General features: G+C 37.6%; 1 protein-coding gene across 9 annotated transcripts in view; it reads left to right on the plus strand.

The window, feature by feature from the left end:
• Nucleotides 1-27331, plus strand: part of GABRA3 (gamma-aminobutyric acid type A receptor subunit alpha3) — a 253136-nt gene that overhangs the window by 99456 nt on the left and 126349 nt on the right. For 5 of the 9 annotated variants that reach the window (XM_087426807.1, XM_087426799.1, XM_087426803.1 and 2 more), the window contains exons 2-3: nt 14022-14187; nt 27066-27155. The exons of 2 other annotated variants lie outside the window; for them this stretch is intronic. In XM_087426807.1, coding sequence (XP_087282933.1) covers nt 14022-14187; nt 27066-27155 — 256 coding nt within the window. The remainder of the gene's footprint in view (nt 1-14021; nt 14188-27065; nt 27156-27331) is intronic. 2 more of the 9 variants (XM_087426801.1, XM_087426804.1) reach the window with 1 other exon arrangement.

Below are 27331 nucleotides of genomic sequence, written 5' to 3' on the forward strand. Positions count from 1 at the left end.
ATAAATTTACATATACAGATCTTCCTCAACTTACAGTGAGGTTATGTCCTGATAAACTCATCGTAAGTTGAAAATAATGTAAGTCGAAAATGCATTTAATATACCTAACCTACTAAACATCATAGCTTAGCCTAGCCTACCTTAAACATGCTCAGAACACTTACATTAGCCTACCATTGGGCAAAATCATCTAACACAAAGCTTATTTTATAATAAAGTGTTGAATATCTCATTTAATTTATTGAATACTGTACTGAAGGTGAAAAACAGAATGGCTGTATGGGTACAAAGTGGTTGTAAGTTTTTACTCTCATGATCGCGTGGCTGACTGGGAGCTGTGGCTCACTGTTGCTGCCCAGCATCAGGGGAGAGTATCGTACCACATATTGCTAGCCTGGGAAAAGATCAAAATTCAAAATTTGAAGGATGGTTTTTGATGCGTTATTGCTTTCAAACCATTGTAAAGTCAAAAAATCATAAGCTGAACCATCATAAGTTGGGGGCCGTCTGTAATTTATGTTATTTCTTCCTTGAATATTCAGCAAAACTCACTGGTAAAGCTTTCTGGCCTAGGTTTTTCTTGTGGGCAGATTTTTGACTACTATTTCAATTTCTTTACTGCTTAAAGGAGTATTCATTTTCTCTAATTTCTTCTTGATTCTGTTTTAGTAAGTTATATTTTTCTAGGAATTTTTTCGTTTGGTCTACATCTTCAAATGAGTTGTTAAACTGCACTTTTATTATCTGTTTAATGTTATTTCAATGAATCAATTTTTGGCTTTCTTTTGTTGTTGTTGTTGAGGTAGATTGGCACTGAGCTAACACCTTTTGCCTATCTTCCTTTTTGCTTGAGGAAGAGGGGCCTTGAGCTAACATCTGTGCCAATCTTCCTCTATTTTGTGTATGGGATGCCTCCACAGCATGGCTAGATAAGCGATACGTAGGTCCATGCCCAGGATTCGAACCAGCAAACCCTGGGCCGCCGAAGTGGAGCATGTGAACTTAACCACTATGCCACTGGGCCTGTGCCAACTTTTGGCTTTCTTAATCATCTCTCTTTGTTGTTTTCCATTTCAAAAATTGATGCTTATATCTTTATTAGTATCTTCCTTCTCTGTAGGCTTATTTTGATCTTTAAGTGATTGGAATATGTACTTAGCTCATTAAGTTTTTTTTTCTTTTTAATAAACACATATAAGGCCATATGCTTTTCCTTAAGTACTGTTAGCTGCATGCCATAAGTTTTAATAGTGTTTTCGTTATTGTACACTTAACATGTTCTAATTTGTATTTTTATTTTATTTTACCATGAGTTATATATATCCTATATTACTTCAGTCATTTGAAATTTCTTGTGATTTTTTTTGTAGTCTTGTAAATTTCTGTAAATATATCTAGTGAGATTAAAAATAATGTATATTTTTTGCCATCAATGGGTACAGTATTCTATATATTTCCACTAGGTCAGATTTGATATTCATCTTGTTCAAATATTCTATATCTGTCCTGATTTTTTAAAGCTGTCTAACCTGTCAATTTCTGAAAGAGGTGTGTTAAAGTCTCCCATTATAATCATAGACGTGTATGTTTTTTTATAGTTCTGTCAATCTTTGCTTTACATATTTTAGAGCTATGTCATCAGGTATATAGAACTTTATTATACCTCTTGGTAAGTTGAATCTTTTGTCATATGGAGTTTTCTTCTTTATCTCTAGTAAAACCTTTGAATTAATGTCTTTAATGAATATTAAAAATAATATTTTGGTTAATATTTGCATAGCATATCTTTTTGTTTTTACTTTCAACTTTTCTGTTGATTTATGTTTTAGATATGACTCATAAACAACATGCAGTTAATTTAGTGTTGTTATTTTTAATCTATCCTGATAAACTTTTATTTGAACTGGGGTCTTTAGTTCACTTATATATAATAAAATTGCTGATAGATATCTGAGTTTGAAACTATCATTTTCTTTTGTTGCTTTCTATTTAGCCTGCCTATTTAATGTTTATTTTTCTTTCATTTCTTTCTTATTTGAATTGCTATTTCTTAAATCATTTTATTTTTTTCTCCTCTTCTAGTGTTGAAGATATACAATCTGTTTTTATTTATATTTAGTGCATGTCATAGTAAGACACACACTTTACTTTTCAAAGTCTTTGTTTCCAAAAGTTGTATTTGGTTCATTTTCAAATTTCCTAGTTTATCATTCATAATGTCTTGTTCTCTGCAGATATTTTAAGATTGTTTTTGTGGAGGTCATAGTTCTTTTCCCATCTGTGTCTGATAATTCAACATCTGAAGTATGTGGGGTTTGGTTTCTGTTCTAGTTTTTTCTGTTGTTTCTTTCTTATAGTGCATAGATTCCTTGTGTTCTTGGTTATCTTTGTGCATTGATCAATGCCTCTGAAAATATTTTTTGTGGAAGGTCCACAAAGCCAAATTTGAAGATATTATCTCCCAGAGATTATTTATATTTACTTCTATAGGTCACCTTGGGCATAGTTTGCAGCCACTTTAAACTAAATTCATGACTTGAAATTTCTTGGACCAAACATGAAGGTGAATTTAGGTTGCAAACCTGAGAGAGAAGCCTACCTGTGATTTAAAACCTTTGTGGAGTGGAGTCTATCTATCTTTATTTCTCTATGTTCGGTTCAAACTAAAGTAACTGTCCTGCAATCTCCTGAGGATTGGAGAAGAGATACAGACTTACTTCTGATTCATTGATACCCTGAAATTATAGCTCTTAGAGCATCTGAGCTCATGTAAGTGTGTGCATGTCTGTATGTGGTCAGACTCCTCATCATTGGAAAATTCTAGGCTTTGGTTTATGCCTGCCTTACCATATGAATGTGGTCAAAACCACAACTTGGTTTTGTAACTGTTTTTTTCTCTTACTTTTCCTTGGGTTATTGTTTTTATTTTCTTTTCTTGGGATTTTTTTTCTGTTTTGTTTAATATAAAGGTATTGAAGAATGTCAATTTATGAATTTATCCATCTCTCCAGCTCTTGGTTCATCTCCCCAAAAATAAAGTTTTGTTTTATAGTTTTACTTCTTTAATTTTCCTTGAGATGGTGCTTGATTAGAAGTAGTAGGGGCCAGCCCCGTGGCTTAGCAGTTAAGTGTGCATGCTCCGCTACTGGCAGCCTGGTTCGGATCCTGGGCGCACACCAACGTACCGCTTGTCTGGCCGTGCTGTGGCCCTGTCCCACATACAGCAACTAGAAGGATGTGCAACTATGACATACAACTATCTACTGGGGCCTTGGGGAGAAAAAGAGAAAAAAAGGAGGAGGATTGGCAATAGATGTTAGCTCAGGGCTGGTCTTCCTCAGCAAAAAGAGGAGGATTGGCATGGATGTTAGCTCAGGGCTGATCCTCCTCACAAAAAAAAAAAAAAAAAAAAAAGAAGTAGTATTATGTGTTATTTAGAAAGCAAATGTCAATTTCTGTTTATCAGTTGTATTAATTATGATGTTTGAATTTGTCTTCATTTTTGTAAGCTTAATCTGTTGCAAACTGAGTGATGTGTTAGTTTACCTAACAACCCAATTTCTTTCATTTATCTTTTATTTCTAAGTTTTTATTTTATTTATCCTGAAGTAGTGTTATTGAAAGCAGGAAGTTTTATGACTTTCTACTAATAGTAAGGATGGAGAAGAATAGCATCGATACCTGTATATGCCTCAAAGAATGGTACAGTATAAAATATATCAGGGAATGTCCACATATGTTTTTGGCTAGTTCAGCCCCTAGGTTTCTAAGTTATGGTATTTATGTGACATTAGTTTTTTTTTTTTTTTTTCTGACAGTCTTTGGGTCTATATATTCTGTTTTAGAGGATGGAACATGTGTTATATAGTCCAAGAAGGTTTATCTTAATTCATCCTTAACAGCAATATATATAATGAAATTTCCTTTTGGATGTTAGAATTTGCCTGTTTTCCATTACTTTTGACAAACTCCCCTTCCCCCACTATTTTCTGTGGCTACTTGTGTCTTTTAATGAGAAATTGAGAGGAGATATATCTTGAATTGTATTAATCCAGAGCCAGGGAACCCCAAATTTTAGAGGTATCAATATAAAAGCTCACAAAAGTGAAAGAGTAGAAATGAGCAGAAGTGTAGCATAATTAGGGTGGTAACATGGAGTCTAAGGAATTTCATAGGAGGAGGTTGTGGTTAGTGATATCGAAAAAAAAAAAGGAAAAAAAAAAGAAAGAAAGGAAGTTCAACCCAGTAAGTGCTCTGAAGAGTGGGTTATATTTTTAATACCAACATTATTGGTGATCACTGACATAGTAGTTTCAGTGAAATGATCAAGGAAGAAGACAGAATGTAGTTGATAAAAGAATGAATAGATGGTAAGATGGAGTTAACAATTATAAATTACTCTTTCAAGAAGCTTGATTGACAAAGAAAGGAAAGAAGAAAACTAGAAAGGATCATATGAATGGATTTTTTTTAATGTGGGAGAAACTTTATTATGTTTATAGTCCAAGAGAAAGGATTCATTAGAAAAGGGGAGATTTAAGATATAGGCTAGTAGGAATTGGAGAGTCAACAGAGGAGAAGGAGTTGATGAGATCAGGGGCTTAGGTTGAGGGATTATCCCTAAAGGGGACAGGTTAACCTCATTTCTGAAATGAATGAAAGTAAGTAAGGGTAAATATAAAAGTGAATAAATTTTGTAGGTTAGGGCAGGGCTGGTCTTAAATTGGTTTCCACGGAAGCAGACTATGAGATTAGGATTCACATGAAAGTGGTTTATTAGGAAGTATTTCCAGGAAAAACCAATAGGGGAGTGAAAAGTGGGGCTAGAAAGGGAAGGAGGCTCAGCAAAGTATCACAGAGACAGTGTGAGTCACACCTCAGCGTTGTCCCCATCAGGGAACTGCAGTATTTGTACCTCTGCACCTGTCGATCCTGGTTAAGGGCAGCCCTGGGTTGGAGAGTTAAATTCCCAGTCACTTCTAGTTCTCAATTTGCACAGGCAAAAGTGGGTTTCAGCAACCTGAGGGCAGCCCTCAGAAAAAGAGATGAAGATGTTGCTTGTTGGAAGAGAAGGCATGGCAGAGTGAGTGTACATGAAACTGACAAAGAGATCCAAGGAGATAAGGATGAAGCACTGTTAGTTTCTGCTATGGGTGTTTTGTCTTTACTGATCATCTTGACTTTTTACTAAAAAAGGATGCAAATTTTCTTGAATAGGCCACTTGAGAAGAATGACAAAAGTTTAGAACAGTTGAGAGGAGTAGGGGAGAGAGCTGATTCATGACAAATCAAAGGATCATTGAGTGGTGCTGGCATTGGAGACAGATGTGTTGTGCTGCTGATTTGCATGATTGTGGAATTTTCTTCAGCAGGACTCACCAGTCCAAAAGAACAGATTTTTTTATTGATTGATCCAAGGAAGAATTTCTTGGAGAACACAACAGAAGGTCATATATGCAAGGTGCTGGTGAAAGAGTAATTCAAATGATTTACTATTGGGTTCAGCCTTGCAATGAAAGAAAGTAACCACTAGGCAAGCCCAAGAGAGTAGGAGACAATGGAAGGATCAATAGATAAGAACACTAATTTCAAAGAGCAAGTGGAGTAGAAGTAATGGTTTAAAAACAAGAAGAATAACAGAATAAGGACAGAAATTAGAGATACTATAGTTTAAGATTTGTGATGTGGGAGCAATTATGCATAAGATACAGAGTGTGGCTAAGGGCATAGATTGCTAAAGTAGAATAGAAGAGAAGGTCATAGGGATTGTGCAGGTCAAATAACTATGATAGATACGTTATCAGCACCAACAATGAAATACTGAAGATGATGGAAGGACATAAAAAGTGTGAGCTTAGCATTGTTTTTGAATCAATGTGGGGAGGCTGCAAGGAGATTGATGTAAGAATAGTGAGGGCAGAGGGTGATATAGATAGGCGGCATGAACCTCAAATGGCAAGGAGTGTGTGCACACAGAGGAGGAATAGTTTCAAAGTGGCATTGAGGTGGTGAGATCCTGTCTCTGAGTTGCATCATGTATGGAAATATGCACATGCTACACTTCAGAGGAAAGTTAATGAAGTAGTGTCTTTGACGTAAACCCCACTTTACTTAAGGCAAGGAGAAGAGGAGAGTTTTCTATTAAGAGATAGAGGACATAGGAACATTTGTTTCCCATAAAAGTAAGGACTGATAGGCCATGGAGGAAAGGTTTTAGAAGGGAAAGACAGTCTTGAGAATATATCTCTGAGAAGGAAAGTATGCCTGGAGTAGTGTGGGCATGACCTGCAGAAAGCATTCACTGTTTTATGGCCCAGAAATGGAGATAGGGTCTCTGTACTAATGCAGCTTATATCTAGTGGGGGAAATAAAAAATAAATAAATATATAATTTTCGGTAGTGCTATATCCTATAAGAAAGATGGAATTGGGCAAGGGGATAGAGAGAAATGAGGAAGGAATATGCAGTTTTAAATAAAAGTGATCAAGGAAAGCTTCTCTGAAGTGGTGACACAGGACTAGAATTGTAAAAAAAAGTGAGGGAGTGGGCCAAACTGATATATGGAGGAAGAGCATTTATGACGGAGGGAAGAAGAAGTACAAAGCCCCCAAGGCAGGAGCATGTTGGGTGTTTTCAAGGAACAGTAGGAAAATAGTTTAACTTGATATGAGTACTGGAGAGGGAAAGTAGAAAGAGGTGAGATTCAGAGGTAGCTGGTGGTCAAGTCAAGTAGATCCTTATAGATCATGGCAAGTACTTTTGATCCAGTGAAAATCTACTGGAAAAATTTGAGAATAGGGTGATAAAATCTGACTTATATTTTAAAAAGCTCACTCTGGCTGCTGTGCAGAGAATTGATTGTAGGGAACAGGAGAGGAAGCAAAGAAACAAGTTGAGAGGCTATTCATTGCAATCATGTGGGCAAGAGATGATGGTTTAGACCAGCTTGTGGGCCATAGAGGTGGTAAGAAGTGGTCAGAGTCTGAATCTGTCCTGAAGTCCACAGGATAAGATGATAGTTTGGATATAGGTGTGGAAGAAAGAAATTAAGGTGTAGATGTGGATTGGGTATGGGTAGATTTAATATGGGGTATGTAAGAGAGAGGAGTTCTTTGTCTAGTGTTTGTCACTTTCTTCACTGATGCCCTTTTGGGCTGTTTTGTGCTGTATTCCCAGCACCTAGAACAGTGCCTGGTACATAGATGGTGCTCCATAAGTTTTGAATGAATGAATAATAAGAGTGGTTTCAGTGGAGTGATAGATGAAAATACGTGATTGATGTAAGTGATATGAGAGAATGAGAAGTGAGGAAGTTGAGACGGTGATACCAAAAATTATTGAAATGAATTACCATAAAGGGAAGCAGAGAAATTGGGAAAGAGTTGGAGGGGAATGTCAGGTCAAGGGAGGGATTTTTTTTTTTTTAAATGGTGGATGATAGTACATCATTTTTTTTTTTTTATACGGTAGGGAATGAGCCAATAGAGAGGAAAAATCTTACAAGTGTGGGAGAGATAAGAAAGTCACCAAAGTAAAATCCTTGAGCAGGAGACAGGAAATGGGATCCAGGGCACATGTGGGAGGGTTAGCATTAGACAGGAGCATAAACACTCCTGGTAACAAGGGGAAAGGTAGAGTATATGGCTGAGATTCAGGTAGGTTGGTATAATAGATATTTGGAAGATGAGGTCTTCTGATTGTTTTATTTTTCTTGGTAAATAAGAAGCAAAGCCATCTGCTGAGAGTCTGGGAGAAGAGTTATTGGAGATTTAAGGAGAGAAAAGAAAGTAAAAACAAATAGCTGTTTCAGAGAGTTGAGAGCAAATTGGTTTGGCAAATGTAAAAGGATCATGGGACATTTGAAGTCAGGCATAATTATGCATTTTTCTCCAGCTATATATAGCTGCTTATTTGCAGGCAAAGAGATGAATTTAACTAGGGTTTATGTTTTTCTAGGCAGTTACAACAGAGTAAAAGAGAGGCGAGTGTATTGAGGGTACATACCGGAGCATGATTATTATGATTTTAATTATGGATGATGTATGTAATCCAAGTAGGGTAAGAAAAGAAGAACATGAAGGTGATGATGGGCAATTTAAAGGTGGTAGGATCAGGGGATTAGAGATTAGGAGGGTAGAAGAAACATAACGTTTAATGCTGTACATGAATTATGCCATTTAATTCTCATAACACTCCTATATGACAGTATTATCATTATCAACATTTTATAGCTAAGAATATTGAGATAAATCACTCACCCAATGTCAGATTTCTATGTGGTATATCAGGAACTGGAACTAAGATGTTTCTGACTCCAAAACCTTTAATAATGACAATGCTTTGAGGCTGGGTGGAATTAGATGGCCTCAAATGAAACTCTGATGACAAACTGAGGCAAAGAAATGGCAGCATTGGCTTTGTAGTATCTGGGTGGCAGCACTTGGGATGCCTCTGTTCAGGTAAAGTTCTGGCAGATAGTGCCTCATAGCATCCAAGCAGGGGAGTTGGTAGACAGAGTGTCAGTATCTGGTAGTTTCTAGGCACTGAGGTAAAGAAGTTTTAGGAATTCTAATAGAAGGATGTGCTGTATCAGTGCCTTGTACATAGTAGATGCTCAAATGTTCATGATAAAATGAATTTGTATTTGGACAGGATCTAATAGCAGACTCATCCTGGTAGCAGTTCTTTAGCCAGGCATTTTATGTATGTCATATTATTTAATCTTTATAATTCTTATAGGATGAGTATTAGTATCCTCGTTTTAGATTGAAGAAGGAGATATTTAAAGCTTAACAAGACTAGCATTTGGTAGTGTTGAGTAGTCTCTTGATCTAGTGGGTTCCAAAGCCCATCCTACACCCTATGCTTTATACTATCTTACCTCATTATAGATGTGATTTTTTTGAAATAACATTCCTTTATTTATTCATTAAGTATGCATTACTTATTAGGCACTCTTCTTTATGCATTGGGTATATATCTGTGATTAAGACAAGCAAAATTCCTTGTCCCCATTGAGCTTATATTCTACTGGGGAAACAGACAACAACAAAAAACATAAATATATACATTAGAAGTGCAAAGGAGAAAAAATAGAGCAAGCAACTGCATAGGAACTATCCAGGATGTGTGGAAGCATCGAAATTTTAGATAGGGTAGTCAGGGAAGGCCTCAATGGGAAAGGTGATATTTGAATACAAACCTGAATTGAGAGAAGGAACAAACTATCTGGAAATTGGATGGAAGAAATTATAGGTAGAGGCAATAACAGGTGCAAAGGCCCTAGAGCTGGAGAATGTCTGGCATATTCAATGAGCAGCAAGGAGGCCACAGTGGTTGAAGTGGAGTGAGTGAGAGAGGAGGGTAGTAGAGGATGTTAGCTAGCTATTTGGGGATTAGATCATGTAGGTCCTTGTAGATCTTAATAAGGCTATTGAAATGGGAAGCAGCTGGAGGGTTTTGAGCAGAGAAGAGGCGTGATCTTACTTAACACTTTAAAAGTTCACCCTGTCTGCTGTATAGAGAACAGATTGTAGGGGAGCAAGGGCAGAGGCAACAAGACCAGTTAAGAGGCTTTTACAATGATCTCAGCAAGGGATGATGAGCCAGAGTTGTAACAGCGGAAATGATGACCAGTGGTTTTATTCTGGATATGTTTACTTTTGAATGGAATGCCAATGAGACTTACTGATGGATTGGATGTGATATATGAGAGTAAAAGAGGAGTCAAGAATGAAAACTCTGAGCAAATGGAGGGGTGGAGTTACAATTACCTGAGATGAGGAAGACTGCAGGAAGACCAGGTCTGTGTGTGTGTGTGTGTGTGTGTGTGTGTGTGTGTGTGTGTGCGTGCAGGTGGATATCTGAACCTCAGATTTGAACATGTTAGGTTTAAGATGCCTCGCAGACATCTAAATGCAGATATGGGTTGCAGGAGAGATCTGGGATGGAGATATTAATTTGTAAGTCACCAGCTTATAGATGATATTTCCCTATGGTTTGTTCCTTGTATCCTCTTTTAGCTCTTGAGTGGAGTGAATTGGTTGAGTAACCTTTTGCTATTTTGGCCATGCAATCACATATTATGGTGGCTTGAGCATGTGTCATGATTGTGTGCTCATGTACCGTGGATAATCCACTGTAACACCAAGATTATCTGAGCCTGCACAAGGGTTGTCTCCTCACATTTTAGGGCCAATCTACTCCTACCACTGGCATCTGCTATTGTGCCCAAGGTTATTTGAATATATCCATTGGTTGTAAGCTCATATGTCATTGAGGTTTATCCATGTACTGTCCTTTTATGAGCATACACCATGGTTGTCTACTTTTGCAACGTGGCCTGGCTTCTTCATACTAACTTTAAAACTAGTATTAGTTTTACATTCTGCTCATGCAGCATAGTTGTTTGAATATTTATGTCATTATATGAGGTTCCTTTGCTGTAATTTTCAGTTTATTCACCATGGATGGGTGTACTATGTTTGTTTGTTCATATATTATAGACAGCTATTTATTCACCATGGTCATCAGTACTTGAAAGATGTCAATTCTTCACTGTGGCCACTTGCATCTATATCTTACCTCTTTTTTCCAGTGAAAAATATTTGAGCATATCTGCCTACTCTTGCACCACGGCCTTCTGTTCCTGCACCCTGGCAGTCTATTCCCCTGGCAAGGCCATCTTAAACCATGTCGCTTAATTCCTGTATGGTGGTTGCCATGATACATATATTGTGTGTGCACACATCATGGTTAAAGACTAATATACCAAATATTTCTTCACGTGCATCATGGTTCTCTGAGCATATACCATAGTTATTTCCGGCTACATGGATACTTTATCATGTTTGAAGGCTCTTTGTTCAAGTGTCATGGTTTTCAGTTTACGCACTATGGTCACTTGCAAATGTACCAAGTTTGTCATAAGAAGAATTTGGGGTATCTGCTCCACTACAGTCCTTGTCTACACTTGTTTGATGGTCATCTGAGCATGTACCATGGATGTATATTCATTTAATACTAATATCTGCTAATGCTTCACATTACTCTGTACATATACCAGGGTTGGGTCCTGTTGTTGGGAACTTGCTAAGGCTACCTGCTCTAGTAGCATTTTTTTTTAATTAAAAATTTAATTATGGTAAAAAGCACAACAAAAAATCTTAACCATTTTTAACTATATAGTTTATTAGTGTTAAGTATATTTACATTGTTGTGCAATAGCCCAGTGCCATGGTTTTGATCAGGTACAATGTCTTAATGGAGTGTATACAAAGCCATCTTCTCTTGTTCAGTGATTATTAGGTTCAAGTGTTATGGTTTTCTGATATATATACCATGGTCAGGTGGTTTTATACTATAAATGTCATCCCATGTGTTATAATAATGATGTTTGCTAAAAAAGTGTCATGGTGGTTGGAGGGCACACATTATGCTCAGCGTCTTCTATATATGATGGCTGTCTTCTCATGCATAATGGTTATTTGAACATATACCTTAGTCATGAGTTCATATAATATTGCTGTCTTCTAATGCATCATACTATATACCATAGTTTTCTCCTTCCAAATCATGGGCATTTGCTTCTGTGTCATTGGCATCTATTCTTAGTGTGAAGGTTTGCTGCTTGTTTACCATGATCATTTGAACATACATAATTATATACTAGAATAGCATAGTTGAACACACTCTGTGGGTCTCTTTGCTCATGCAGCATGGCCATGTTCTCCTATACCCAGAATTGTTACTCATACACTCGTTTTCTGAGCATCCATCATGGTTCTGTCTTATATTCCGTGGATTATTTCTGCAATTTGGACTCCATATCCTGTACCAAGTCTCTTTGTTCCTGTAGAGTAATTGTCAATCATGTATCGTGATTATCTGAGCATTAATCTTTGTCATGTGATCATACAACATTAGCGTCTGCTAAAGCACTGTGGATGTTTGAGCATATATCGTGGTTACTGCTCATACTATGGAAGTTTCTCATGCCCCAGAGTTGTCTGCTCCTGTACCATATTTTCTTAGTCATATGCTATGGTTTTCTGAACTGTACTGTTTCTATTCATTTCTGTAAAATGACCATCAACTTTTGTACAGCTCATGAATCATCAATGTCACAGAATTAGATTGATCATAAGAAATTGCTGTTTTTGTGAAACAACAATTGTCAAAAATTGGCAATTTTATATGATGCAACCCAATTCTACAACTATTTCTATCTATAATGTGGACATTGCCTCATGTCAGAAGTCCATCTTCTTCATTATCATAGTTTTCTATGCCTGTACCAGATTGTGTTGGGGCATCCGTAGCTTACCTATTACATTAAGAATATGCAGATTATGACCTGCTGAATGAGGAGCCACAAGCCACCCACACAGGGTTGGCAGGTAGTTCCCTCAGCATCCAAGTTCCCACTTAAGGGAAGTGAAAACCCCACGGTCATTTTGATTGAAGGCACAGTTTCAGTACACTCACAGAAAGGAAGTAAAGTCACAAGATTTATTACTTACAGATTCCAGAATGGGGCAGAGGAATGCAATGAGCTGGGGGAAGGGCAGTTCTCCATCCCAAGTCATGAGCGAGCAGAAGATAGACAGCAGGGTAGCAAGTACCTATTACTTATAAGGTGGTTGCGGCAGAGGTCAGTAACTTTTCCCGGGCTCAGATCTAAGTGGATATTTTAAAAGGTGCCTCAGGAAAAGAAAAGCAGGAACTTGTGGTGGCAATCCTCAGCTCCAGTCCTTATCTAAATGTCCAGACTGTGAGCAGGGTTGTCATACTGTAATGCCTAGGCAGCAACTCAAAATAGCTGTTTTCTCATCACACAGATTCAAGAAGACAATCTAGTATAGATCCTAGTGGCTGCTTTTTGGGGGATGGGATCGGTTTAGAAAGACTTTTGTTCTTCATCTTCTCATCAACCTGAATAGCTCTCCAGCCTGTATGTGTTTTACATATTAGTCTCTTGCATAAACTTTCCTTGGAAAAAAAGTTTCACATCCTTCCATTCCTTCTGAAAGTTAAACCACTGATATTACTGAAAAAGAGTATGGTGTTGGCTCAGAGTTAGGTCTTCTTCAAGTGGTAAATGTTTCAGATTCAAAGAAGCCATATGGTTTAGAGATAGCAAGCAAGTGCCACTTTATGCTGTTTTCTTAACCCCACGTCTTGGATAAACCTCCACCAGTCCAGAGTTCATAAAACAGCCTTGCATATAGGCAACTCTAAATCATATAATTCTATCATCAGTATAATTTGCTGACCTCTTAGGGACTTCTGTACCAGCAGCCTAGGCTTGGATTTCTTTTTTATGTTGTGGCCCCTATATGGGGCTGGCCTCAACTCTCTTTATGGGGAAACATTGCATTCCTATTCAAGAGCCATGGTGTCTCATCATTCAGCATTTTCTTAACCTGACTCAGAGGAAACAGTCTATCTACCCCAGGCCCTTTGATCTTTTGGAAAATTACTTAACTGTATCAAGATGGGAATCAATTCCAAAAATGCTATAAAGAGACTCCAGGTCTTCATATTCTAGAATTTTCTACAATATTACACAGTTAACTATGGCAAAGGCATTAGTGATAGTAAAGATCAAATGGGATTAGGGGGAAATAAATTGAAGACATGAGAGATTATTTTAAGCTCTTGGATTGTAAGAGGTAACTGAGGCTGAGAGAAGTTCTGTGACCCACCTAGTCATAGGAAGACAGGGAAAGAGCTGGAACTGTAAGCTAAGACTCCAAATTACTGATTTAGAGCTCTTTACACTGCCCTTTCTTGGATGGGCTCTGGTATATTCAAGTGAAGGGTATGTTGGGAGTGAATTTTAGTGGCATTGATGAACTGGGAAAAGGGGAACGTCACATTAGGCATTTAGTAACTGGATACCAGGGAAGTTAAGTGGCTCTAATAGTGTCTAATAAAATCTTTTTTTTAAAACCTTTTCCTCTATCCCTTTGTCTTCTCCTCCTTTCCCCTTCCTCTTTCCCTGAACACGGATCTCACAGGTCTCTACAAGTTGGTGCCTAAGAAGATGATAATCACAGAAATGAGTCACTTCTACATGGCTAGCCTTGGGCTTCTCTTCCTGGTTAATATTCTCCCTGGAACAACTGGCCAAGGGGAGTCAAGACGACAAGAACCTGGGGACTTTGTGAAGCAGGATATTGGCGGGTAAGAGCCCTTAACCCCTAGAACAAAAATAAGACTGATAAATTCTTGCCTTAGACCAAAACTTTTGATTTTTTTTGCCAGATGAACTCAAGTGCTCTGGTATCTGATGTTCAGACATTGCACTGTATTTGGAAAAACATCATCAGCTCAGACTCTTGGTAGAAAGAGATCTCAAAGGTCTTCTTGGGCAACTCTTTAGCCTGTGTTTGAATTCCCTCTGTAACATCTTAAAAGCAGTTCTCTCCAGCCATTTGCTCTCAATTTTCTCTCTTCTCCCTTAGATCTTCAACCTATATCTTTATCGGTTCTGTCCCATTAACACTTAAATGTGATCAAGAATCTCCCATCTTAAATTTAAAAATCTTCCCTCCAGATAGTACCGTATATCTTTCCTTCTCTTCACAGTCATATTTCTTGAAGAAGTAGTTTTCTTTATTGTCTCTACTTACTCCCTTCTCATTCTTCCACCACTGCTGTCTGACTTCCAACCCCATGACTCTGAGGCAACTTCTACAACCAACATGGCCAATGTTGGCTCTATTGCTAAAATGAACACTTGTCTGTTCTTATGTTACTCGATTTCTTTAGTAGCATGTAGCAACATTCAACATTGTTGACATTTCCCTTCCTCCTTGACTCCTTTTTATTATGAAATAAACATATATATATATATATATATATATATAATGCATAAAATATAAATATATAGTGTAAGATTAATTCTTTCTCTGACTTCAGAGACACCACAATTCCCTGGTTCTTAGATTAGGTTCTCTAGAAGCAGGGCCTGAGACAAAGATTGCTAAGCAAACAATTTTTTGAGAGTGTCCTCTCAGAGAAACCTGTAAGGAAGTAAGGGAAGCGAGATAGGGAAGGGGAAGAAGTAAAGCAAAGGTGTGATTTTACTTGAAGTGTAGCCTCCATTTGACCCCACGGGGAGATTTGGAGCATGAATGGCACTACAGATTTGGCCCACCTTGAGGCAAGTGGCCTGGGCTTTTGTAGGCTCATTTCAATCAGTCATTGCCTGTGGGCTGACTAGAGGAAAACATAACTTCTCAGGCATTTTAGGGTGAGGTGGCTCCTTTCAGCCAATGGTAATACTCAGAAGTAGCTGGGGGACGGTTTCATTGGCCCGGTAAAAGAGGTCTGGACATAGTACCAAAGGTAAATAGTGTACCTGGTATTCTTCATACTTTTATGGCTATGCTTTTTAGAATAATTTCCACAATATTACATAGCTATATCAGAGGCCTTTGTGATATAAAGATCTTTTGTTATCTCTTTGGTAATCTTCTCTTTCTTTGTTCATCACTCAGGTGTTGGTGTTTTTCTTTGTTTTGTTCTAGGTGCTCTTCTTACCATACAGGCTCTAAGTGATTTCATCCTTTCCCATGACATCGTTACCTTATATATATGCCAATGATTCTCATCTCAATTGCAGTTCCTAACTTCTCTTGAGTATCAGACCTCTATATCCAACTATCTATTGGACATGTCCACTTGGCTATTCCATAAATTCATTAAACTAAGCATGTCCAAAATAGTCTCATCATTTCCATCTCCCTCCCCCAATTTAAAAACAACAACAGAAAACAAACAACAAGCAAACACAGCATTCTCCTCTTCCATTTATCTTTGTTTCAGTCAGCGGCACCACCACACACCCCATTGCTCAAGCCAGAAATTTTGAATCATTTTTGCCAGTTTTCTACCCTTCACTCTCCAGATTGAATCAATCACCAAGATCCGTCATTTCTACCTACCACATCCCTCGAATTCATCTACTTTTTTCTAACTTTCCTCTTACCACCATAGTTTAATCCAATGTTATCTTTCACTTGGACTACTGCAAGAGTCTCTAATTGGTCTTACTTCCTAAAGTCTTGCTCCCATTCAAACTAACTTCCACTCTGTAGCTAGAGATTCTTCTACAATACAGTATGTATCTTGTTTAGAGTCATTTAATGGCTTCCTACTGTCCCTAGATTAAAGTTCAAACTTTTTAACATGATTTCTTAAAGCCCATTTTGACCTATCTTGTCAGCCTTAATATTTAGTCCTCCTGTCACCAAACTCTGTGTTCTTTGGCTATGTTGAACTTCTTTTGACTTTAAAATCCCATCTCATTCCGAGGATATCACTACTAGAAATGACCCCCTTAAGCTTGAAATATGTCAGTATTACACAGGATATTTTATTGTTTGGTAATGGCTTTTTTGTTGTTGTTTTACATTTGGCTACTGTCCCATATTCTTGGAAGCATTAGGACTTGTTCCTAATTATTTTTGCAAGGTTGATTATCTTCATGTACTATGAGTCTTTCCATCTTCTATCAACATTTTCAACGGTAATCTCTGAGGCTGAGGGCTACAGAACTGGGCTAATATGTCCTTAGAATCTTGGCCCATGAGGCCCTTTTTTTCTTTACCCCATTCTGGAAAAACAGACTATTTCTGTTTCATTAACTCCTCATATACTGACTTCACTGGGCCATGATAGATGTTCTAAATAAGGTGGAAGTTTTAAATAAATGAACCTTACCTCTTCAAGTGGTAAAGCCTTTTTAATTTTAACTTTGAGAATAAAGTTCTCTAAAAATGTATTGCATCTTTTCTTATAATCCTAAACAAGGATTTTGAACAGAAGAGTCCATTTTCTTGGTGACTTTATGATCATCATAAAGGATATTCATTATATTCATTCTAAGTCTGCTTTTTGCTTTTTGTGTCTCCATCCTCAGTGTTAGTTGCCACCTCTTCTGTTTACATTGGTATGTTTACATCCTGTTGGTGCCTAGAAAACCAGATATCCAAACCTTTTAGTAATTATATTAAAGAGAAGGCCAAGAGATCCTGCTTGAAAAAGCAGAGAGAAGTGCTTGGATATAACACACGGGAATTAGAAACTTTGGGGGGTTTACTTTCTTCCAAGTCCAATGCAATCCATGCTTTGGAGGGATAAGATTACTAAAAGCCTGGCTCCAAATATTTGGGTTGGAACTGTATTTGTATTTTCTAGAAATAAAGAAACCAATACAAATTTAAAATATATGGTATATGCTGGTAGTTCTGGTACTTAGAAGAGCTGCTGCTTCTTTTTGTTTGCTTGTTTTCATACCTTCTTAATGATGTTTTTGTATGTTGAAAAAAATCCATTTGTTGCATTATTTTATCTACCTTTAGTGGTTTATTCAATTAAATCACCTAGGATGGCTACGTAAGCAGCTTCAACAATCAATAGTAGTTTATTGACTAGTACTTTGTATAAATCATGTGCCCAATGCAGTGGTTCTCAATGTTCAGTATGTGTAAGCAAGGAAAGGCTTCACATCTGGAGATGGTAATTTAGTAGCTCTGGAGATAGTGCCTAAAAATCTGCATTTTATCAAATGCCCCAGATTATTCTGATGTAATGAATCTTTGGACAATACTTTGGGGACACAGTCCTTGTTTCAAGGAACTAACATAGTTAGGGATATGGGATTCTGAAATTTTAGAATAGCAGACATGGGAAAACCTGTAGAGAGCATCTAGTCTGATTCCTCATTTTGTGCATGAAGAAATTGAGATCCAGAGAAGGAAATTGAGTTTTCTAAGACCTTATAGCAAATTAATAGTAGAGTTGGGTCTAGAACAGCAGTCTCTGATTCCCAATCCCATATTCTTAAGGAAATGCTACAGAGAACAATTTCAGTTTCACATAATAAAGACATTTCTTATACTCTTACTTCTTGGTCCAGTATTTTGACCATCAACAAATGAGAACTATATGTGTGAACAGTGTTAGGTTGAACTATTATGAAACTGTCATTTTTCTGGGTCAAAATGGTCAAATATAAGCAACTTCATAATGGACCAACCTAAGTAGCAAGTAAGTGCCAAATGGATCTTTTGTCCAAGTCTGACTGCAATTCATTGAAACTTGAGATGTGTATCAGTCAGGACCCCCAAAAAAACAGATGAGGCATTTCAATTAAGATTATTTGAGGAGGTTAGATTTGCAAAGGGACTAATTGTAAAGATATGATCTGGGTGTAGGGGCACCCCAAGGGAGAGAGCAAGAACCTAAGGCCAGCAGCAGTTACGTCATGTAAAACATGTTGTTTTAAGAGGTGCAGACACCTTTAGTGGAGGCGATTTCACTGGGAGAGAGCCAGGGGATTACATACTCAAACTTTGCTCTTCTTCCTCCCTCTGATCTTCAGACAAGGAGGCCAAACCAAAGATGAAGCCAGAGGCCATGGGAGCCCTGTTTATGTAGTTCATACAGGTCAGCCTTATAGGAAAGAGAACAGGGTGAAGAAGAGTGGAGAATATATCTGGAAGGGGAAATGAAGACATTGGGCACAAGGTCTCATTTTTACACATTTAAGAATAGAGTGGAAACCATGATTTTGGATGGATGTGACACCATATCAACACTTTTTGTGCATCAAGATTATATGGTGGTGGCAGCAGTGACAGCAGATACTGTGAACCTAAGAGGATGTGGTTGGGGGGTTGCTTATTTGTTTCCTTGCCACATACATAGCCTAATTTGGTGCCACTGTACCAAAGGTGTCAGTCTTTACGTATGTCTTCATCTTGAAAGATATTTTCTCAGTCTTCTTAGTCTCAGAATAAACTGGCACCTGTGACCACATGTATAAATACAAAGTTACTAAGAAGACATGAACGACTTGGTTTTTATTTTACTTTAACTCAGTGAATAGTGTGAACAGGTGGGGCACATGTTGAGTAGGTGTGTCTCAAGCCAATTGTGATTTGAAATATAAGTATGAAAAGTCCAGTCCCTTCCATGTGCATATAATCTCTATTACGGAATCAATACATTAATACTTTTACCATTCAATCATCAAATCTTGAATTTTTAGAACCAGATATAGGACCTGGGAGGCTTTCAGTCCTAAGCTCCTACCCTGTTCAAGAGTTCCTCCTGCATTATGCTTGATAATTAATCTACCAGTTTGAATCCCTCCAGCGATAAACTGTACTACTACCACAGGGCATAGCTCTAGTGCTTGGAAAGTGCTTCCTATATTGAGCAGAAGTCCACCTTTCTCTAATGCCTACCAGTTATAGGCCCCTGTAGCACTTGCTTCCTTTTTCACATAACATCTCTCAGAGCTACTCCATGCTTTCTTGTCTACAGGATAACTCTCATTACTTTCAACTATTCTCCTCACATGATATGGTTTTCCAGACATTGCTTCAAACTGGATACTCTCCTTTGCTTTCTTATTAGATTTTTTTTGAACCTGGTTCTTATTTATAGTTTTCATTTCCATCATGTTAGTTTAAAGCTTATCTTTAAATAACCCTTACTATGTACCAAGCACTATTCTAAGTTTTTTACATATGCTAATTCATATAATCCTTATAACAGTCCTGCTAGCTAGGTGCTGTTATTATTCCTGTTTCACAGATAAAATATGGAGGCACGGAGAGGTCAAGTAACTTGCCAAAGCTCACACAGCTAGAAAATGGCAGAGCCAGGACTGAAACTCAGACAATCCAGCACCGGAGTCCATACTATTAACTGCTACAATGTATTACTTTTCATTTATTTTTGCATTTGGTCATTATTTGCATCATTATTTATTGCATTTGGTCACTTTTAAGTAAGAATTAGGCACATGCCCATTACTTTTATGTACATGAACATTTACTTATGTATAGTAATCCTTCAATCTCTGAATACCTAATATCTCAGCCACGTGATGGTCTGGCCTGTGCTAAAATGGAGTAAGTGCAATTTTTTTATGGGACGTGGAGGGTTAAGAAATATCATTTTCCCTTTTGAAATAGAAATGTAGCATTTGTGACACAGGGCAGGGCTGCACATTTGAAGCCAGGATCAAGAATACTTAGTAGGTGATGCTGTAACTTCCTATTGTACCACATCAGAAAGCAAGGCTTTTTCAGTATAGCTGATGCTAAATGTGATCTCTTGGTTAAGGTGATGATTTTCAGGACTCTCCATTGTAAGGATACCAGCAACCAGGATTGTTTGAGAGATTTGAGCTTGTGGCCAGCTCATTACTTTAATCACGTCCATGGGTGTGGGGTAGAGAGTAAATAATGGTGGGGAAGAGAATATTCCTAGTACTGTAGTTTCCCCTTCTTTTATGTTATAATTCCTTCCTCCACATAGGCAGTGTTATAAATTGTTCTTAGGCTGGCCTATGAAAGTCCACTTAACCAGAAACATTGCTGAAATAGTGCTCATGCATTGGCAATATGGTTACAATCATTCAGATAAATTATAAGAAATAAAGACTTATGTAGCATTGTGTGGAGAACTAGCTACCCTTTATGGCATTGCTTCAAAGGAAGAATGTACCTTTACTTCTTTGCAAACTTTGGAACACAGCTCATTTTAAGTTGGGGCACATCTGCTTATGTTCACATATAGAATCATATCTCTAAGGTCTAGTATCTTATTATTTAATCATTCACAACATTTACTAGTCAAATCTTCCTGTGTGTTTCTGTGAAGCAGTGGCTTTCAGTTACTAAGATGTCATGAAGGATTTGCTTTTTAACTCAGCAAATAGTGTGAACAGGTGTGGTACAAGTTGAGTGGGTGTGACTCAAGCCAATGCTTCTCTAGTTTCATTACCAGTCTATAGAAACTATTCAAGAAAAGAACAGTTGTCTCTTTGAGATGGATTGGACGTATTCTAGCCAAAAATTAGTTTATTTTACTTTTTTCTTGAAGTGGCTTCTGTAAAGAGGTTAGGATGTGTGTTACTGAATTCCAGGTGTTTCTCATTCCCTTCTCAGTATATAACTGGCATCCCTAGTGCTGAATCTTTAGCTAGACCTTTCCATTTCTTGGAATCACTGGGCTTGGAAAATGAAATCATGGGGACAAGTGGGAAATGGTGAGTAATCTGATTTGGCTATGATTTCTGGTCAGAAAGAGACATAGTGAAATTTGCAACTGTGAAAGTACATTGGGAACAGATTGCATATTCACAGCAGGCTGTGAATGTCAGTCAGGCTAAGGAGTCAGATTTTATTTGGTAAGTCATGAAGAGTTATAGAAAGTTTGTAAGCAGTGCAGAGATGTGATCTGAACAGGAATTTTCTAAAAAAAGTACTTTTTTATTGAGATAGTATTGACATATTACATTGTGTAAGTTTAAGGTATACAACGTGTTAGTTTGATACGTTTATATATTGCAATATGATTACTACAGTGGCTTTAGCTAACACTTTTATCACGTCACATATTTACCATTTTTTTGTGTTGAGAACAGTAAAGATTTAGTCTTTTAGCAACTTTGAAGTTTATAATACAATATTCACTATAATCACTATGCTGTGCATTAGATCTCCACAACTTATCTACTAGTTGTAAGTTTGTACCCTTAAACAACATCTCTCCAATTTCCCACCCTCCAGCCCCTGGTAACCAGCATTCTATTCTCTGTTTTTATAGGTTCAGTTTTTTAGATTCCACACGTAAGTGAGATCATACAGTATTTGTCTTTCTCTGTCTGACTTATCTCACTTAGCATAACGCCTTCAAGGTTGTTGCAAATGGCACAATTTCCTTCTTTTTTGTGGCTGAATAATATTCCACTGTATATATACACCACATCTTCTTTATCCATTCGTCCATTGATGGACACTTAGTTTGTTTTCATATCTTGGCTATTGTGAATAATACTGCAATGAACATGGGGGTGCAGATATCCCTTCAAGATACTGATTTTGATTCCTTCAGGTATATACCCAGAAGTAGAATTGCTGGATCATATGGTAGTTCAATTTTCAACTTTTTGAGGAACTGCCATACTGTTTTCCATAATGGCTGTACCAATTTACATTCCCACCAGCAGAGTATAAGTATTCCCTTTTTTCCACACATTTACCAACATTTGTTATCTCTTGTCTTTTTGAGAAAAAGCCATCCCAACAGGTATAAGGCAATATCTCATTGTGGTTTTGATTTACATTTCCCTGATGATTAGTGATGTTGAGCACCTTTTCACATACCTGTTGGCCATTTGGAAAAATGTCTAGTCAGTACCTTTGCCTGGTTTTAAATTGGATTATTTTGCTATTGAGTTATATAAGTTTTTTATAAATATTTGGATTATTAGTCCCTTATCAGATATATGGTTTGCAAATATTTTCTCCCATTTCATAGATTATCTTTTCAATTTATTGATTGTTTCCTTTGCTGTGCAGAAGCTTTTTAGTTTAATGTAGTCCCACTTATTTATTTTAGTTTTTGTTTCCTGTGCTTTTGGTGACTTATCCAAGAAATCATTGCCTAGACCAATGTCAAGGATCTTTTTTCCTATGTTTTCTTCTAGGAGTTTTACAGTTTCAGATCTTGCATTTAGATCTTTGATACATTTCAAGTTAATTTTTGTGAGTGGCGTGAGATAGTCCAATTTCATTCTTTCGCAAGTGGATATTGAAGAGGCTGTCCTTTCCCCATTGTGTGTTCTTGGCACAACTGTCAAAGATCAGTTGATCATAAATATGTTGGTTTATTTCTGGGCTCTCTGTTCTGTTCCACTGATCTATGTGCCTGTTTTTATGCCAGTACCATGCTGTTTTTATTATTATAGTGTTGTAATATAGCTTGAAATCAGGAAGTGCGATGCCTCTAGCTTTGTTCTTCTTTCTCAGGATTGCTTTGGCTGTTTGGGGTCTTTTGTGGTCTTAAACAAATTTTAGGTTTTTTTTCCTATTTCTGTGAAAAATATCATTGGAATTTTGGTAAGGATTGCATTGACTCTGTAGATCACTTTGGGTAGTATGGAAATTTTCAGAATATTAATCTTCCATTCTAGAAACACAGGATATCTTTCCATTTATTTGTGTCTTCTTCAATCTCTTTCATCAATGTCTTATATTTTTCAGTGTACTGATCTTTTACCTCCTTGGATAAATTTATTCTTAAGTATTTTATTGTTTTAATACTATTATAAATGGGGTTGCTTTCTTAATTTCTCTTTCAGATAATTTGTTGTTAGTATATAAAAATCCAACTGAGGGAAATGGAGGCTGCCCTGGTAATGATGGGACAGAGCCTCAACCTGGGATCAGGGATAGGCTAAGAGCAGTGGCAGCACCTGTCTTATATGTGGTAAGGTCTGTGGTGCCAGATCCCTGAGAGTGGGACACAGCAACAACCGGGGCCCCTGAGGACAAGTCTGACCTCTGCAACAACTCCAGCCTGGGGAGTAGATGCAGAGGTGGGCACCCCATGCTACTCCATTAGCTGGGATCAGCATCAGTGAAGACTGTGGGAAACCTCTGTAGCAAGAGCCGCAAATGTCCACAATGGTGCAGATTCTGGGGTTCTGCCTTCCTTCTCCCCGTGTGGTGAACTTCTTCAAAAGGGATTCCTCCAGGTGTGGAGCAGCTCCTGACTAGGGGATGGGATGACACAGGTAACATGCTTCCTGTGCTTTTGTGTGTGCCCATCCTCAATTTTTGAGCTCTTCAGTTTTTTGCTGCTGCTTCTTTGTTGTCTAGAGCTTTCCCTGAGCTGTTTTCTTCAGTTTGTAGTAGTTTATTTATTGTTCTTATTGTTTTTTTGTGAGGGAGATGAGCTTTGGGACTCCTAGGCCTCCATCTTGCTGATGTCACCTTCTGCACAGTAATTTCAAATTTTCTTCATTTTAAAAAATATGTTCTCCCCCAGGAGATATACAGTATTAGGGAAATGCCATCCTTTTAATTAAGTAAATTTCTCCTCTCTTTGGGTTGTTGTATGAACTGCATCAGCAACTCCACATCTGTGCCTCTCCTGCTTCCCCCTAACATAAACACACCTGGGTCCGCAATGTGATTGGACTAATGATGTTACTGCCAATATCCTGGACTTAATTCCTAGATGGTCAATGAGTTTAACTCTGTCCCATAGCATAAAAGTGCCTGTCTTTCAAAGGTATCTCATTACATTTTCAGGAGCTTGAGGGAAGAGGAATGAGCAACCCTCAATGCATATTGAGCTTCACCATTTACAAAGAAATTTTATGTTTATTATTTTATTTACTTATTTATTCCAAAAGCTTTCTAAAGTAGGGAATTATTATGCCCATTTTACATGTAAGGAAATAGATCACATGATCAGTTAGTGGCAGAGTTAGGATTAAAACTCTTCATTTGACCCTAGTCCTGTGGACTTACCACTATTCCATCTTTAGGATTAGAAAAATGACTAAAACTTCTGAACCTACAGATAGTGTATTAGTAACAGTATTTTAACGTCTTAATGATGGATTATTAATATCGTATTTAATCCAACCAGTAATGACAGATAGGAGGCAAAACAGGCATGGTTATTGCATCAATTTCATCAACTTAAGAATCATGTGGCTTTGAACAATTCCTTTCTCTCGTTGGTATCTTAGGTGCTCTATCTGTAAAATGAAGGGAAACAATTATATGATCTCTAAGGTCTTTTGTTATCCTGAGGCACCATGATTCTTTGTTGTTCCCCCAAACAACTTTGGATTGGCACAAACTATAGACTCTTCAGCTTGTTGCAGTTCAGTTATTGAAGAAGAGAGAGTTCTGATTTTGGTTCTAGATTAAACCACCTTCCAGCTCCCTATATAATAATTTAGGGTACATCAGGAGAAAAAATTATTAGTAATCAAGTGTAAAATCATAGAGAAATCTGTTGAAAATTGTTTTGGAGTGATATTTAGCATTAATTAAGTATTTCAGTAAGAGAGGTGGCACAGTGTATTGGCCTTATAGTCAGGAATTCTGGATCCAAATTTTAGCTTTTCCATTAACACTGAGGGTGGTTAAAAATTATGTTCAAGGAGTTTAGAATTCTGATCTATAAATCCACCTGGAGTGAATAAACTCTGAAACCCTTTATAGCTTGTCTATGACTCTGTAAGGATTCTCCTTTCTATCCCCTTCCAGTAATCCAAGAAATGATTTTTCATTCAATTCATGGACCTATTTCTCAGAAATCGAATTAGGCTAACCAGGGTCAAGATTTCCCACAGTGAGAGTTAAGCGATAATGAGAAAGAGGTTTGCACAAAATCAGTTGAGCTTCCACAGCCTCTCTCCCCACAGATAATGTCAGGTGGATTTAGAATATTGGTGGATTGAGCCAAGTGTGGGCTGTCACCTGACAGGGTGTCTGTATTTATCTCTTCAGCATATTGATGTTAGTTTGTTAGCTCTGCACTACAGTTCTCGTTTTTCTTCCCCTTTCTCAATGGGGTATCTGTATCACTTCTAGTACTCTGTCCACTAAACCAGCCAGTCAGCTCTACTCTTTACTGAATTTCAATGCTCTCTGGCCAAAGCTTTCTTTTTTTTTTAAATTTTATTTATTTATTTTTTCCCCCAAAGCCCCAGTAGATAGTTGTATGTCATAGCTGCACATCCTTCTAGTTGCTGTATGTGGGACGCGGCCTCTGCATGGCCGGAGAAGCGGTGCGTCAGTGCGCGCGCGGGATCTGAACCCGGGCCGCGAGCAGCGGAGCGCACGCACTTAACTGCTAAGCCACGGGGCCGCCCTGGCCAAAGCTTTCTTTATGGCCTTTGGCTGATGGAGGTAACAATATTTTGTTGTTGCTATTTACATTTGAATAATACATTCGAGTGCATAAACTACTATTTTAAAAAAAGAGAAAACAAACTTTGAATACTTCTAGATGTTAAGCACTAAGCTTGGCAATTTTAACATATTATTTAATATTAATGCAGTGTATCTGTGAGGTTATTTTAATTTTAAAAATGAGAAAGCTATTACTAGAGGTGTTGTATGACTTGCCTAATGTCACACGACTAATAAATTCAAATGCATATCTCCAGACTCTTCAGGCCTAGTTTTCTTTTTCCTTCCGTGTGTATCTATTTGATCATTTGATTCTCTCAGCAACCCTGTAAACAGAGGAAAGATTATTCACTTTGTTTTACCTTTATTTTTCTGCTCTATCACAACACCAGAAGAGTAACAGGCACATAGTTGATGCTCAATAAGGATGCATTGAATGATTCAGTGAATTGAATTAGGTTTATGAATTAAGGAAATTGGGGTTCAAATGACTTTTCCAAGGTTATCATCTAGAGAGTGGCAGTTTAGAGTGAGAACCATTTAATTCAGATGTTTCTACTATTCTGTAGATCTTTCTCAGGGTCTTTTTTAGAACAGGAACCTTTCTCACTGCTAGGGATAAATATTAGTGAGAATATATATTGACTGTTTCTTAAGACTCCGTCTCAACTGTTATCCTATGTCTTTTATAGCCCTGGTTAACTGGATGTTAAGAATAGTTATTATGTATCTGTTAATGGCAACCTGCTGGGTCCAAGGTAGAAATGGGGAAAACTGAGACCTAAGGAGATACAATACTGTAACTTGCTTAACGGTCTACTTCAAATCATGAATACAGCTGGCACTAGGACCCAGGATTTCAGGCTCCTAGTGTATTACTTGGTTCTACACCATGCTTCTTGACCCTTGGCAACAACCTTTCTTTCACTATATCTTTCTTTCCCCTAAACTACCCAGGGCCTTTCTTTATTTCTAGTCCTGTCAAACCACACCAAGCTCCTCCTAACAAGGTGAAAGTTTCAGTCACAGCCTGGGCCTGATTAGGTGGTTAGTAAAGTGCCGAGTGCTTGGAAAGGCTTACAGAAGGCATTCAAATTGGAGAAGCATGAAGTAGCTGAGGGTCATTAGAAAATCAGAAAACTTGGATTATAGTCCTAGCTATGCCTCTCACTAGCAATATGACTGTGGGCAAATTTGATGTCCTCTCTGAGCTTATTTCTCCATGTATGAAATGAGAGAGATTAGAGAATCTCTTAAGAGTCCTGGTAGCTTTAACATTTAATGGACTGTTATTGCTTTGTTGCCCTATCTCCACAGGGTGAGAAAGGAAGGTAGACTAGATGCAATTCAAGGGTCTGTCTGGCTCTGTTGTTCTGTGAACCTATGTTTCTCCAGGCTAAAAGAGGGGTAAGTTCTTAGTAATAAAATTTTCCTTTCTTATTTTGAGACTATCTCATTCTTGCAACAAAATTTGATGAATCAACTTTTTGCCAGGTACTGTTCTCAGGGACATTCTGTCCAGGATTTCCGCTTGTGTTTCTCCACTGCTGGGTTGGGGCTGGACCATGTGTTTGGTAAAGCTC

Source organism: Ceratotherium simum, chromosome X, assembly GCF_057802395.1.
Source record: "Ceratotherium simum simum isolate JZ-2026a chromosome X, ASM5780239v1, whole genome shotgun sequence".
NCBI lineage: Eukaryota > Metazoa > Chordata > Mammalia > Perissodactyla > Rhinocerotidae > Ceratotherium > Ceratotherium simum.